General features: G+C 34.9%; 1 protein-coding gene across 4 annotated transcripts in view; it reads right to left on the bottom strand.

Moving 5' to 3' along the window:
• The window catches only part of ARL13B (ADP ribosylation factor like GTPase 13B), a 71,787-nt gene that overhangs the window by 13,220 nt on the left and 41,456 nt on the right, over positions 1–17,111 (bottom strand). For all 4 annotated transcript variants that reach the window (XM_027077580.2, XM_015080848.3, XM_015080865.3 and 1 more), the window contains 5 exons: positions 12,833–12,938; positions 11,569–11,771; positions 6,888–7,002; positions 3,722–3,947; positions 829–945 (listed from right to left, as the gene is read on the bottom strand). In XM_027077580.2, coding sequence (XP_026933381.1) covers positions 829–945; positions 3,722–3,947; positions 6,888–7,002; positions 11,569–11,771; positions 12,833–12,938 — 767 coding nt within the window. The remainder of the gene's footprint in view (positions 1–828; positions 946–3,721; positions 3,948–6,887; positions 7,003–11,568; positions 11,772–12,832; positions 12,939–17,111) is intronic.

Below are 17,111 nucleotides of genomic sequence, written 5' to 3'. Positions count from 1 at the left end.
CTGAATAACCACAAAGGCATTTGAAATAGTTTTTATTGAAAAATGTAATTATAGGCTGGTAACATCTCTTTTAAGTTTTTACTTTAGTTAAAAATATAAGCATCTTCACCACCATCAAAAATTACCTTAGGCTACTATTCTAGCTTCTAGCCAAGGCTAAAAGAAATTTCTTCTAATAAGTGAAATACTAGAAATGAGTCTTGAAATAATTCTCAAAGGAAAATATTACTACCTAAAGCCTCCTAACAGGGCTAAAAGGACACCACAAATATATACATTCAGATATTTATTGAGCATGTATAGTATGTGAGGTACTATGCCTAGTGCTGAAAAATTACAATTATTGTGCAGTTAGTATGTCTTAGTGTTTTACATGCAATATTCCTTTTAATTCTCATAACAACTTAGAAGGTCAGTATGTAAGTCGGAAATATATTGGAAAAATTCACACATCTTGGTTTTAAATGTTAACTTTCAGGATGAAAGATTCAACTATTTAAAAACTTACATTAGCCATCCATTCATTAAACTTAAATTCCTTTCAGAAATCTGGACAATAATACTTCAAATAGGACCTGAATTCATTCTAGAAAGTGCTGGTGTAAAGTGTCCTTATTAATTTTACTTTTTTTTTTTTTTTTTTTACTTTTAGGAAACATTTTTTTCTGATTAAAAAAGCAATGATACATTTTGAACAAAAGAGAGAAAAGAGCTTTTCATAAATTCACACAAAAATAAATATACTGAATAAAACTACAAAATTTCTTTATTTTTCTTTACCGTTTAAAGCAGTAAATCTAAATTCAGTACCAATATCAATTTACTCACCAGGAGGAGGAGGCGGGGGTGGTGTTGGACTCTTAGGAGCAGAGTCATCTGTATTAACAGGTTCTACACGGTGACTCCTTTTTATTCTTAGTTTCTTAGTTTTCTTTTTGCTGTTATCTATAAGAATATAAACATTGAACTATATGCCTTTGAGAAAATGTAAACTTCTACAATAAAAAAGAATGGAACTAGACTACTGATATTATCATTACCATAAAAACAGATCTTCAAACTTTGGAAATTGTTACCAGTAATGAAATGTGAATCTGCTTTCACTAAGCATAAAATTTTAAATGATTCCTTATTGAATTAATACTTAATGAATATGACACAAATGGAAAAAAGCCTGTATTTTAAGTTTTATGAGAGATTATTCAGCATACAAAAAAAAGTTCACATTTCCAAAAGTAACTTGTATTTTTTCCAAATGTCATATCAAGTAAATATAATTGTCTAATTCCAGGCATTCTCATGAAACTCAGAATGGCCCAGGGAAAGGGGAGAGATGTTGATTTGTCTCAATAGAATATATAGAATGATTCTAGGTATGAATAATCCAAAATTAATCCTTTGAATGTGAAAAAAATACCCTAATCAAACTTAAACACGTTACCCATTAAAATAACCCCCAGACAAGGTATGCCCAATATAAATAAATATATGTAACCAAAATCACATTATTGGACATTGCAGAATCGGTGTTCTTTCTAAAAAATAACTATAGATTCTCACTTAAGCACATATAAACAATATAAGGCCATCTATGCCATTAACATGTAAGTTTTAACAGTGTAAACCATATGGCCATGTAGTTAAATAACCAAACATCAAAGTTACTAAAGTATTTTAAGTGACAATCTCAAACTGCTTAATTTATATGTATGTAACACATTTTATAAAATGGGAATTATCTATTATGTGAGAAATAGCCAACATTATGAAATCTACAAGGCAATGAGAAATATAAACATTTTTAGAAACACATACTTTTTCTAAATAAAGTAGTGTCATTTGAGACATCTTACTCCACAGAGAAACAAAGACATCGTTTTACAGTTAAATCATAAGCTTTACAGATGAGAAAAAGGGAAGAGAAAGTCCAGAACCATATGGTATTTCAGGATGGGCAGGGGCTCAGGGTCATGAAACAGCACAGGATAATGGGCAGACGATCTGTCCCAGCTACAGACAAGACATATGATCTTAACAAGCTCCTCAACCTCTCCAAGTCCCTGATTTCCTATTCAAAATAATGGGAATAATATACCCTAAAATTATTTACGTTAAATAATATAATCCTGCATTAAATAATCTAAGGTATCTGAAGCCAGGTTCTAAAGCACAAAAATGTTACTTATTACTATTATAGTTATATGTTTGACTATCTTAGATCTTCTTCCTACACCGTACTTTCAAATAATCTGCCAAATATTTTTCTCTTTAACAATGTGTAACTGTTCAAAGTTCTCTCAACATATTGGGAGGCCACTTTAAATCTACTTTCTGTTTAACTCTGCTAACAGAGCTACAAGGGTATGAATATGGCTGCCCTAACTTCCCAACTTACAAAAGGTATAACTTTCAAGTCTAATTTTTTAAATCTGAACCTCAGGGATTGAGATCTTATTTTTATAATGTTTCTGATACCATACAAAAATTCTTTTTTAAGGTTTATTTCCTTATTTATTTATTTAGAGGGAGGGAAGGAGAGGGAGAATCCCAAGCAGGCTCCATGCTGTTCGAACCATGAGATCATACCTGAGCTGAAATTACAGTCGGACACCTAACCCATTGAGCCACCGAGGCACCCCAAGTATGTACAAAAATTCTTATATGCAATGGAACCATACTGCTAGCCAGAAATTTCAAGGATGTATGATTATTGGTTCATATGTCAGGCCCTGTGCTAGAAGAACTGTAGGGTTATTTTTGTTATCAGTACTAAAAGCCCTGTGGGAAAAATATGATGCTTATCCCCACCTTAGAGATGAGGAAACCAAGACTGAAGAACAATACACTGTAACACAACAAATATCTCGATTCTATCCCAAGATGTCTGATTCCAAACACAGGCTGTCTACGAAACCAAAGACATGAACTTCCCGTTAAATCACAAAACCACTTAGAGAAAACAAAGCAATTATGAACTGAAGATTTTGTATGATATTAAAATAATAGGAAAATGGCTACTGGCTTTAAATACGTTCATGGGGCATCTGGGTGGCTTAGTCAGTTAAATGTCCAATTCTTGATTTCGGCTCAGGTCATGGTCTCACGGTTTTGCCTTCTAGCCCTGCATCGGACTCTGCGCTGACCGCACAGAGCCTGTTTGGAATTCTCTCTCTCTTCCTCTCTCTCTATCCCTCCCCCCTTCACCCACTCATGCTTTCTCTCTATCAAACTAAATAAGATAAAAACTTTGTTCAACTGAGTAGGTCTGCATTCTATGGAAATAACAAGTCAATAAAAGAAGTGACACTGATTGCAGTATTATGAAGCTTAAAATAAAACCCAAATAAAACTCCCTAAAAGAGCCTTAAAGGTTAAATATATTTCAAGGATTCCTGGGACTATGTGCTATATTCCAAATTTATGAAACAAAATTGAAAACAGAATTTTCTGCTGAAATTCATTTCAATTGCAAAGGATCACATTTTAAGGGATCATGAATAAAAACATAAGTTAGCAAATTAAGGAGAAACTAAAAACCATGAGAAAACCATGATAAATAATGCATTTGGAGACAAAAAATATTATAGTACATTTTTTGTGAAAATAATCATGACAAATGATAGATGTATCATTAAATTCTGTGTGTGTGTGTGTGTGTGTGTGTGTATATGCACATATATATACATATTTTTTTAATATATTTATCACCTAGATTTGTCACCTGATTCTGATGATCGCTGGTCTGTATCATCTTCATTCTCCAACTGCTGTGTTAATGCCTCTTTATAACTTTCAACTATTCCAAGCTCATTGTTTTTTTGGCTATTGTCACTGATCTGGCTCTGTGTCTCTATTTGCTCATTCTCCGTTTTATGTTTCGGGGGGCAGCCATCACTGTCTTTCTCCATACTGTGTCTCTTTTTGTCTTTTTCAAGTTTTCTTTCATTCTAACAAAAATGAAATATATCATTTTTAATATAAAAGTTGTGTATCTAAGACAGTTTTAAGGGCGAAATCAAATAATCCAAACGCATTCTGTAACTTCAGGGCACCGTGATATTTTTATTAAAAAAAGCATTCGTTGAATATATCATTAAAGCATACTAATTGGTAAACATGCAGAAAACACATATAGTATAAAGAAAGAAAACAAATAATATCTGTAATTCCACAATCAAGAGATGATCTCTACTTGGTGCATGATCACTAAGAGGTGTTTTCTTCTCCTACCCCACATATGTACAGGTACGCCACTCACAAACATACATGTGATTGAATGTCTCTCTATATATGCATATTTATTTTATGCATTTGTTTTTTAAACAAAAAAGAATTTAAGTTTTTACTTAAGAATGTATATTTCTTTCCTTGTCAACAAATATATGAAGTGCTTAGACTAGTATCTGACGCATAATAAAGTGTTAGTTATATGTGTTAACTATTACTACTTTCATCAATTACATTATCATTTTCAAGGTTATAACGTAATTTACCAACTCCTAATCAGTAGACAAATTATTTTCAATTTTTCATTATAACAAATACAGTTATGGAATTCATTTTTTAGAATAAATTCCTAACAGTGGAACTATTGGATCAACAGGTAACTAAACACTTCCCTTCAGAAAAGCAACAGTGAATTTACACTCCAGGCAAAAGGTTAAGAGAGTGACATTTCCCCATATCTTTTCAATCCCTGTATACCATTATCTATCTTTTACATGTCCACCAAACTAATAAATACATATTTTTACCTTAGTGTTAGTTTCATTTTTTTTTATTGCTAGTGAAAATGAACTATCAACTACACTTATTGTCATTTTTATTTTTACTTTTATCCATGGTAACCCAAAACCTTTCTTTTTTCCTCCTAGATTCTCATTATTTTCATAGGAATTGCCAAGGGTTGGTTTGTTTGTTTGTTTGTCTTACGTGTCTCAGATATTTTTCATTAGGGTTTGTTTAGAGTTTTTTGCTTTTAGCTTTGTAGAACAGATCTTTAAAAACAAATATAAGACCTATCTGTTTTTCACTTTATGATTTGTGGCTTAATTGTCCTACTTTAAAAGTTTTCCTTCTCCAAGTATATGCAAATATTTAACTATATTATGTGCTAGTACTTTTAAGGCTACTTTACACATTTTACACATTTAAGTCTTCTGGAGTTCAATCTGGTATTTGCTATTCATTAATTTTACTTTTTTCCAAATGATTGTTCAGTTATTCCATCTCCCTTTTCTCTCAAATATAAAATGTCACCTTTACCTTACCCTAAATGCTCATGTATAATTAGGTTTGTTACTATCTGTACCACTGATAAGTCTCTTCTGGAACGAATACTTCACCATTTTTTTTTTTTAATCTATAGTAAATTCAAAGGAATGCAAGGTGATTCTCTAAAATGCAAACATTTTGAAAGACAAGTTTAACAGAAGGAAAAAAATACTTGCTCAGTAAAAAGAAGACTTCAGGTCATTTGTTTTCATTGACTTCATTTCTTTACTGATTATTTTCTTAAAATTAGCACAGTTTAAAAGCATAGTAACTTTCCGCATGCCACTAATTAGTTCAGGGACTTTCAATATAAGGTATGCTACGCTGCACACCGTATTGTTCACATCTTTATATTGTGAAAAATACACTGGTGATAGAAGCACTAAGGCCTTCTAAGTAATTTACAACCATTGTGCTATAAAATAATTGGTCATTATCCACAAGGTGAACTTTATTACAAATATAGAGTAAATTAATGCTTCAAAGTGCAAAGTCAAACTTGGTTTCCTTGTCTACCAATATTTTTTAAAGAACATACAATAAAACTTGGAAAACATGGTATTTAATAGGATAGAGATAAATCAATAGGTCAAGTTATTAAGACAGCTTTAATGTACTTAGAAAAGCATATACTGAAGGTAAATGTGGCGGGGTTAATAAAAAGATTAAATACAATTAACCTTCTGGTATCGAAGCAACCCAAGACAAAATATCTCCTATTACCAATTATTCTGCAAAATAAAGCAATACCAAAACTATCCAATCATCTTCTTACCTGTGGAGCTGCCTCCCTCCTCAGCAGCAGCCCCAAGGAAGAAACAATCATCCACCTTTCCAGATGAGGACCTGTGTGGAAGGAGGCAGTGACAGGGGAAGAGGAATGGAGAACATACAGGTGGGACCAGCGAGCCAGCTGCCACATTAAGCTCTGAGTGAATGGAGAGCAGATTTAGAAAGCTCTGCCTCAAAGGAGGCATGGCTGCAGATGGTGACCGAAGCAGGGCCAGCGCAAACTCTGGACACCCAGTGGAGAAATGAAAACGAAGACAGAGACATACAGACACACATACACAGCTCCTTCTTCATGATTAAAATCTACAAGTTAACTTTGGTAAAATTTCTAACAATCAAAATTAAAATAAATGATACTCATATATAGGAGAACTTATAGTTTCCAACATTCTTAAGTATTCTGGGAAAGTAATTAAAAAATCATTTACATACTCTAAAATGCATCACAGGCATCCAAATATTACTTTAAAGAGATAGTAACAGCAATACAGGGACAAAGTGTAAAAAAGAGTAAATACAGCACTATCCTATGAAATAAACGACAAAAAAGAAAAAATAGATTTAGCAGGACAGTAATTATGGCAGTTGCCACATTCAATCTTCGTTTTCATTCTCGGTTAATTCACAAGTCATCTCTCCTTTTTTATATCAGATCAAAAAGTAAACTTTACGAGGAAAAAAAGCAGTAAGCCTTTAATCCATCTCTCCCATTTAATTTCTTTTACGAATAATCTCTGGTGAAACACTTCTCCCCACCTCCTTTCTCAACTTCTAACTTTATAACTTAAGATAGAAAAAATCACATTTGCCACCATCCGTACCTCAAGGATGACAGATGCGATTGGCTGGAAAGGATTAACAATAATTGGTTCGGAGTCCAACTCAGCCAGGCTGCTGGTTCCATTGAGTTCCGCCTGCTCTCGTTCTCTTTGTTCTCTATTGTTTGAGGGAAAAGTTTTGGAATTCCTTATGAGAAAACGCTGAACCATGTGTAAGAACATTTGTAATCGGCTTAACGCTATTAAATTTAGTAAGTTAAACATCTGGACATGGCTTTCAATTACTAGGAGATTTTCAGAAATCCTTACTTCTGGTAATAGGCCCCTAGCCACGTGTAATAATTGGAACTTTTTATTTCAAGTATAGTTGACCCACAATATTACATTAGCTTCAGGTGTGCAACATAGTGATGTGACAAGCCTATACATTATGCTATGCTCACAAGGGTAGCCACTGTCACCATGTAACACTATTATAATATTCTCTATGCTGTACCTTTCATCTCCATCAGTTATTCATTCCATAACTGGAAACCTGTACCTCCCACTTCCCTTTACCCATTTTGCCTGTCCACCCCCCCCCCCCTCCTTCCCTTGGCAACCACCAGTTTGTTCTCTGTGCTTCTGGGTCTGTTTCACTTTGTTTTTCATTTGCTTTTTAGATTCCACATATAAATGAAAACACGGTATCTGTCTTTCACTTATTTCACTTAGCAGAATACCCTCCAGGTCCATCCATGTTGTTGCAAATGTAAGATCTTGTTCTTTTTTATGGCTGAGTAATATTCCACTGCTAATCATTTGAATTTAAAAAAAAAAAAAGGAAATGTTGACAAAAATAACATTCCCTATGACTGACTCCTTAATGTCAGTGGTAGTTGCTAATTAATTTTCTATGTGCCAAAGGTTTATATTCACAGATTTGTTAATTACTCTCCCAAACAAATGCTGTCCTCTTCATTGGTGTTAACAAATAAGTCCTCTTGTTAACAGCCTTCTTCAGGGCTGTGTCAAACTGTATATCACATATGGACTAGATAACAACTGTTGCTACAAAGAAGTAAAGAAACTATAAAACTAAGTTGCTTTATATCACTCAGATTAAGTATTTCCACATGAGTTACTACTGAAACATACACTATCTCTGTGATTCATAGTTAATATTGCCCCATACATGAAGAATAATAAGTTACTTTTTAAAATGAGTAGCTGGATGTTCACCATAAGTGTGGTCACCATCTGTCGGCATACAACTCTATTATAATACCTAATATGTTCCCTTTGCTGTACCTTTCATCCCTGACACTTACTCATTCTGGTAACTGGAAGTCTGTACCTCCCACTTTCCTTCACTCATTTTGCTCCACCCCCAATCCCCTCCCCTTTGGCAACCACCAAGCTCTGCTTTTAATTATAAATTAATATACTAGGGTCCCTCTGTAGAGGACTTCCTTGGCAGAAATTTGCCCCCCCTCCCCCCGCCATTTTTTAATGAGTTATCAAGACTAAAAATCCTGGCCAGTTATATAAGAACTGTGTTGTGTCTGTTTTACCAAGTTGATGCCAATCCCTGGGGCTTCTTGATGTCCAACTAGCTGGTTTTTCCCTGGTAACATAGATATGTCTTTCCAAGTCTCTATAAAACAACAAAGTCACTGAATATTTTAACTAATGTTTCCATACAATTCTGGCTCCTCCACTGTACTACTGCATGTATTACGAGCAGGGACCAGATCTGATTCATCTCTGTATTGTCAGTTTCTTATGCTGAATTCAAGACAGAGATATTACTCAATAGATTTGTTGGAGTGAAAAAAATAAACAAGTAGCTGAAGACAGAAGAATAAGTATTGTAGATCTACAACTACACTGTAAGTATGGTAATATGAATGCTCATTACTATGACATGTATTATGCTCTATTTTGGAAATATATATCCTTTCATTCTAAACCTAGGAAGCCAAGAGTTAGAGATTTGCAATTTATTACCTCTGTGACTTTGGACTTATATCTAGATCTTTAAGCCTCAGCTTTCCCATAAATGTTTATAAAAATATGTACTTCATAAGGTTGTGCAAAGTACTCTGTATGTGAAAGTACTCTGTAAATGAATATACCTACAGGATGGTAATATTATTCATTTATTAGTAAGCAATTTCAGGTTTCTGGCACTGACATATTATTTTCAGATATCAACAACAGCATGTTTTACTATTTTTCAAAAATATCTGAACCTTTAATTAAATAAAAAGTTTTTTCGTTTTTTTAATAACTCTTCTCTAAATGCCACTTTTAATTCCAAAGTCTCTCTGCTCAACAGGAGAGGCCTCAGACCAGAAGTGGCATGGCTAGGAAAAAAGGAGGAAAGGAGAATGGGTATCACAAAAGCCACAACATGTCCTAACATCATCTAGAATATCTTTATGGAAAAAGTAAAAACTTGAAAAAAAGTGACTAACATTAGACGACTTCTTTCCAACTAAATTTTTTTCGTTGTTTGTTTTCTTAGTGGAAGAAAAACAAAAGAGTCTTCAGAAAAGCGTGGTCATGTATTTTATTTTTATAAATACATAAAAGGTATACTTCCATGAATGATTGGTTGTACCAAGCTTTATATCACTAAAATATGATACACTAGGAGAAAAAACCCAAAGACTCTCACATTTACCAAAATAAAACCTCACACTGGTATCAAGAGAGACCTAGATGAATGATCTGCTCATATTCTTGAGTACTTGGAGATGGAGAGTATGTCTCTAGAAATATTTCTTTCCTTTAGGTCCTATCTCCGAATTAAATGACAGATACCAGTAATCAGAGGGTTTCTTCAACAGTGTAAGGAAGCATCTCACAAAGGCATCACCAAGAGCACTTAGTGAGTTCTTGCCTATCAGACTACAGCTGTGTTAAAGTACATAGAAAGCCAATATTATTTAGGTATATGGAAGATAACTTTATATCTTACAGGAACTCACTGAAAAATCTTCATTTTCCCCCTCCTCTACCATATAACAATCCAGTGAAGAAAGAAAGAAGAATCATGGGATTAAGTACTAAACTCAACTTCTAATCAAATCTGAGTACTTTCTTCCAGCATTAAGATTATTATAAATGATTTCGTGGTAAAAGTTATATAATCACTTTTTTTTTAAATTCAGAGTTTGCTAAATTCCATTTAAGAGTTTGCTCTCAAGCAACGTATTTTAAAAATAATTTTAAAAACATCTTTTAAAATACCGAGACATTGCAATTTTTTTTTAATTTACATCCAGTTAGTTAGCATATAATGCAACAATGATTTCAGAAGTAGATTCCTTAATCCCCCTTACCCATTTAGCTCAATCCCCTCCCACAACCCCTCCAGTAACCCTCTGTTTGTTCTCCATATGTAAGAGTCTGTTATGGTTTGTCCTCCTCCCTGTTTTTATATTATTTTTGCTTCCCTTCCCTTATGTTCATCTGTTTTGTATCTTAAAGTCCTCATATGAGTGAGGTCATCATATTTGTCTTTCTCTAATTTCGCTTAGCATAATACCCTCCAGTTCCATCCACGTAGTTGCAAATGGGAAGATTTCATTTTTTGATTGCTGAGTAATACTCCATTGTATATATATACACACCACATCTTCTTTATCCATTCATCCATCAATGGACATTTGGGCTCCTTCCATACTTTGGCCATTGTCAATAGTGTTGCTATAAACATTGGGGTACATGTGCCCCTTCGAAACAGCACACCTGTATCCCTTGGATAAATGCCTATTAGTGCAATTGCTGGGTCATAGGGTAGTTCTATTTTTAATTTTTGAGGAACTTCCATACTGTTTTCCAGAGTGGCTGCACCAGTTTGCATTCCCACCAGCAGCAAGACACTGCAATTTAATCTACTTTCTGACAAAACTAGTGCTGAAGATCAGATTTTACTTTAGTTGATAGATCCACTGGCAGCTTGCCTTCTATCTTTGCTTAGACTAAAGAAGGCTTGCTTGCTTGCTTTCTTCCTTTCTTTTTCATTTTTTTAATGTTTACTCATTTTTGAGAGAGAGAGAGAGAGAGAGAGCAAGCGAGCACGGGCAGGGGAGGGACAGAGAGAAAGGGAGACACAGAATCTGAAGCAGGCTCCAGGCTCCGAGCTGTCAGCACAGAGCCCGACATGGGGCTCGAACTCACAAACCAATAGATCATGACCTGAGCCAAAGTCAGACGCTTAACCGACTGAGCCATCCAGGTGCCTCAGAAAGGCTTTCTTAATCTATTGACATATTGAGCCCAATAATTCTTTGTTATCAGAGATGGTCCTGTGTATCACAAGATATTTAGCAGCATCCCTGGCCTCTACCCATTAGATCCCAGTAGCAAGCACTCTACCTACTCCCAGCCGTGACAAGTAAAAATGTCTCCAGACATTGCTAAATGTCCTCTGAAAAACAAAATCACCCCAAGAATTGAGAACCGCTACAAGAAATAAGAGAGAAAAATCTTCAAATTCTGGGAATTAATAAATACCTACGGAATAAATTTAATTACTATAACACCACTAAGAAAATTAGTACCCTCTCACTCAAACTTGTGTAGAGAAAGATCCACAGAAATGAAATATTTACCTAGTGTCTTCCTTCATATAGCAAGGGGAAACTGAATAGACAAAACTATAAAATTATTCATAAAACTGTGGGGTTCTGGACTTTTCAAATGCACTGTGGTACAAAATTAATCTACTTACCTTTCTTCTCGTAATTTTCGCACTCGTTCAGCCCTCTCTCGTTTCTCTTGTTCTTCAAGAGCACGCTGTTCTGTTGTGTCTCTTTGGATGCGTTCATTTAAAGCATCAAAGTCTCTTGCAATGATATGTAGGAGCCAGTAAAGGCCTTTTTTAATGGACTTGTCAATTTTCTTTCCATAGCCCAAGACTGCTGAACAAGGTTCCTGAGAAACCGAAATTTATTTGACTTAAAGATTAAAACTAAGAGTTCTCCACAAAAATGTTTATAAACTATTAAGTGTAATTACTGGCAAATCAAAACTAATCCATTAATTAATTATATGAAGCATCTGTTTATTTAACTTATAAAACACACCTTTGCAATGATTACTAAACATTAGTACATATAATCTGATATATTTTGTGGATAATATCTGTAAGCTGTGAAAGACATTACAAGAAGTCGGCAGTGCCAATTATAATTTTAAACAAACTCATTGGAAGACAAAACTGCACTGCCAGAAGAAAAATACCCCTACTTATTAAAAACAGCAGAAAGTTTTAATTCCTTATACCAGGGAATTTACAGCATTGAACATCTTTTAAGATTGACACCCTAATGGCCATCTTCTGAAGCCAGAAGGAGTGACTAAATCTTCTGTCCACCTTTCTTAAGATTGTAGGATAACTCTCCTGATAAAATCTTCCAAACTCATGATAACCTCTCCTACGCTTACATTTTGTATTTATAGTAGAGCATGCTACAATTTTTTTTTGTTGTTTTTTTTTTAACTTATTTTTGAGGTGGGGGGGAAGAGAGACTATGAGCAAGTGAGGGACGGGCAGAGAGAGGGGGACAGAGGATCTGAAATAGGCTCTGAGCTGATAGCAGAGCCCGATGTGGGCTCAAACTCAACAAACTGTGAGATCACAACCTGAGCTGAAGTCAGACACTTAACTGACTGAGCCACCCAGGCGCCCCTCTACAAAATTTATAGCATGACATGTTTGTGTAACTTAAAGTTCCTATCAGCAATATCTTAAACAAAAAGCAAATCTAAAGTCTTGGAGATCATGAAAGATAGTTTATGGAAGCAACTACCAAACAGAAAAACAAATGTTATAGTATTAAATAATATCAACAGAACAGGGAGAATGTGATTTCCTGGGTTAAAAAATTTTTTTTTAAACACTAATAAATTATTTTGTTAGCTGCCTACCACCTAATTGCCTATCACCTCTACAAAAACATATCTCATAGGGCAAAAAATCACGAAAAACTTACTATTTGACATAGGCACTTGTGCTCATTGACCAATTTTTCCAGAGATAGGCATTCAATCACATCAGCTTCTCCTAAAGCCCCTTCCTTGTCTTGTTTATTTGCCAACCTAGAGAGACATAAATGAAGTAGTTTTATAGCAAATATATAAGCATAAAGTCACTTAGAATTATTTTGATCATGTTCTTCTTAGTCTAAAGATTTAAGCCTACTGATTACAAAACATACTGGTTTTAGAGAGTATTGTAGTATCTATGTTATCATTTTCACTTTATTTATTACTGCTAAAATAAGTTTGTAAGATTTGGCCTATATAAAAGGAAATCAAGTAATCAAAAGTGTCAAGAAAATAAGCAATAGGTCAATAGGCCAACAACAAAACAAGCTATAAAGAGAAAAAGAAGTGGACTGCTAGTTTCCACAGCCCTCAGCAATCAGTTCCAGCTTTCACATTAATTATGTCCTTATCTTTTTTTTTTAATTTTTTTATTTTAACGTTTATTTATTTTTGAGACAGAGAGAGACAGAGTATGAACAGGGGATGGTCAGAGAGAGGGGGAGACACAGAATCTGAAACAGGCTCCAGGCTCTGAGGTGTCAACACAGAGCCCGACGTGGGGCTCGAACTCATGGACCACGAGATCACGACCTGAGCCGAAGTCGGACGCTCAACCGCCTGAGCCACCCAGGCACCCCATGTCCTTATCTTCTTAAAATACAAACTGTATCATGTTTTCAAACACCCAGACATTCATTCTGAGCCTGTACTATTGGAGTTCATCTATATTTTCAGTGTGTGAATATGTCCACATAAATGTGCAACCTATTGGAGAGGTGGGGCCACTTTTTAAAAAATTTTTTTAATGTTTTATTTTTATTTTTGAGAGAGAGAGAGAGAGAGAGAGACAGCACGAGTGGGGGAGAGGCAGAGAGAATCCAAAGCAGGCTCCAGGCTCTGAGCTGTCAGCACAGAGCCCGGTGGGGGGCATGAATCCATGAACCACGAGATCATGACTTGAGCAGAAGTCGGATGCTCAACCGACTGAGCCACCCAGGCACCCCGGGGCCACTTTTAATTTATTTGGCATAGTATTGGGCATAAAAAACATGACACTCAATCAGGAACATATTGAGGAAAAACAAAATGAAAAACTAAAATAAATTATTGAAAAATAGGAATTACTACAAAATAACACCGTTTGCCTATCAGATGGCAGAGGACAAAAGTTTAATAAAACACTGTCATGGTCAGGGTTTGACAGACATTTCAGAGCCAAATATGTTATTTAACAAATATATAGAATAATAAATCTAATGAACCCTTATCACCTATCTTTAAAAATTATCAACATTATGCCATTCTTGCTCATCTACTATCTTTTACTTGCCCTGCCCAGTCAAGTTACTTCACCCAGCAATTTAAAAATTAAAAAACATTACCATAATACACTATCATGCCTAAAAAAAAATTAACATTCCTTGATATTTTTTATGTTATGTCCAAATTCAGATCCAAACAAGATACACATTACAATGTATTCATTTACATCTTTCTGAATCAATATCATCTGCAGTCCCAACACACCCACCCCTGCAACATTACCACCACCACCTCTTTTCCTCCCATGACATCTATTTGTAAAACAAAACAAGCCCTATTTCTATAGAATTTCCTGTGTTTGGTACAATTCAGCTGATACCCTCCTCATGAAGTCATTTTAACGTGCATTTCCTGTATCTGTAATTAGATACACATCAGTAGATGCGACATCTGTAGTTAGATGTACTGGTTGAAATTATGACAAGCATATTGCATAGATAGTGCTAATATGATACTTAGAAGGAATATTACATCTAGTTATACAAGCTTTAGTGATATTATAATAGATCAGTGGATTCGTCTAGAGTCAGCTTGATTCGTCCAAAATAAAGTTCCCGACTAACCTTTCTTTCATCTAATGATTTTAACAGACATAATGACCTTTGCTTAATTTCATTATTTTACAAGAGCTTATCAAATCATGATGTTTCTAGTTCTATATTCCTGCTGAATTTACTAGCTATGTTTTGTCTAAAGAATAAACTTTCATCAACTACTCGATAATGCTTAAATACAATTCAGATAAAAGTCAACATAAATGTTTGATCCTTTGCTTCATTTCCTAGTTTTCCTAAGAGTGAATTGGTGCCTTATCAACCTCCCAAGGTAATCAAGTTGCTTTCTTTGGTTTGTGGAGGGATAGATATCATTATGAACTCATGGATTTTTAAAGGTGCCTGGCTGGCTCAGTCAGAAGAAGAGCATGTGACTCTTGATCTCAGGGTCCGGAGTTTGAGCCTACACGTTGGGGGTAGAGATTACTTAAATATCATCAAACACACATGTATATGATAATGTGTTTTAGTTTATCTTAGTCAGTGTTCTTTTTTGAGGCTCAAAGTTACAGATTTTTGGTCACTGGGAGTCCTCTTTGAACTAGCTCCTGTGTTCTTTTGGCACAACTCCCGTAATCTTTGATAGCTTCTTTGCTTTCCCATAAGAAACTATATCCCAGGGGCGCCTGGGTGGCTCAGTCAGTTAAGTGGCCAACTTCAGCTCAGGTCATGATCTGACAGTTCATGAGTTCAAGCCCCACGTCAGGCTCTGTGCTGACAGCTCAGAGCCTGGAGCCTGCTTCGGATTCTGTCTCCCTCTCTCTCTGCCCCTCTCCTGCTCATGCTCTGTCTCTCTCTCTCTCTGTCAAAAATGAATAAACTTGAAAGAAAGAAAGAAAGAAAGAAAGAAAGAAAGAAAGAAAGAAAGAAAGAAAGAAAGAAAGAAAGAAAAGAAAAGAAAAGAAAAGAAACAATGTCCCAGACCCGAAATCATCAGTTTCTCTAAGGTGCCCTGATTCCTTTCAGTAAGGAAGGAACTGGTATTTTAAAGACCAAAATCTGGGGACTATGGGCATTTACTGCTATTGACTTGCCATTGCTTCTAGACCCTTTCAGTGGATAGAGCTAGGAAAAATTGGTTTAGAAAAAAATTAAATCATGAGCTCATAGTGATTTTTCCATTTTAAATCAAATATTAGTTTTTAGTTAGCTTCATTTGTGGTTCTTTTTTCTTTTTTTCTTTTTTTTTTTTTAAGGAAAGATGTTTTCTTTTTTTTTCAATTTTTTTAACGTTTATTTACTTTTGAGACAGAGAGAGACAGAGCATGAATGGGGGAGGGTCAGAGAGAGAGGGAGACACAGAATCTGAAACAGGCTCCAGGCTCTGAGCTGTCAGCACAGAGCCTGATGCGGGGCTTGAACTCACGGATCACGAGATCATGACCTGAGCTGAAGTCAGACGCTTAGCTGACTGAGCCACCCAGGTGCCCCTGTAGTTCTTTTTTCTTATACTTAAAAACTTCAGTTTGTAATCACACCGACATTAACAATTTACCATACAGTATAAAGAGTTTCAACACAATACCAATATTATTACTAAAAATACTTCCAAATGCAGGTTAAGATCTCATTGTGGTTATTTTTGTCTCTAACATATATCCCACAAAAGATGCATGAGTCAAAATACTGGTTTTTAAAATTACTTGGAATAATGCTTCTCTGTGTGGCTATGCCAACATCTAGATATGTAGCCACGTTCATTTGTTTCAGGCTTCTTTTGCTTTTTACATACAGTTTTATTATTTTAAGATTTAATTTTTAAAACGTTTATATGGTTCCAAATTCAAAACTGTAAAAACAAGGTACAATCAGAACTATTTTCCATCTCTGTCCCTGTCCCTCTCTCTATTCCTTCCATTCTCATCTAGGTAACTATTTTCATTAGTTTTTAGCTCATCCTCCCATTGCTTCTTTTTGAACATATAAACATATATATGGGGGAAATGGTATTTTAAAGTACACAATTTGGAGACTATGGAAATTCACCATTATTGATTGGTAGCGGGGAGGAGTATTTGTGTGTATATCCACCTTTCCTTTTTGCCTCAAAAACTACTACACTATATACACTTTTGTGCACTAGCATGCTTTTTTTAATTGTAAATTCTACAATTACCCTGTAGTATAAAGAAATCTTTTTTATTACTATATTCTTTATTAATGAACAAAACGGTCATTATACAGATGTTCCATTTATTCAGCCAGGCCTACATGGAAGGGCTTTTGGGTTGTTTCCAGTGATTTGTTGTCACAAAGAGTGCTGTGAAGAGTAAGTGTGTGATGAGTTATTTCTTATTTTGGAAACATTCCAAGGATATAGCAATTTCCCTCGTCTTACCCTCAAATC

This window comes from Acinonyx jubatus, chromosome C2 (assembly GCF_027475565.1).
Source record: "Acinonyx jubatus isolate Ajub_Pintada_27869175 chromosome C2, VMU_Ajub_asm_v1.0, whole genome shotgun sequence".
In the NCBI taxonomy this organism is placed as follows: Eukaryota; Metazoa; Chordata; class Mammalia; order Carnivora; family Felidae; genus Acinonyx; species Acinonyx jubatus.
The sequence above is the reverse complement of the archived record's forward strand: the minus strand, read 5'-3'. Positions and strand labels throughout refer to the sequence as shown.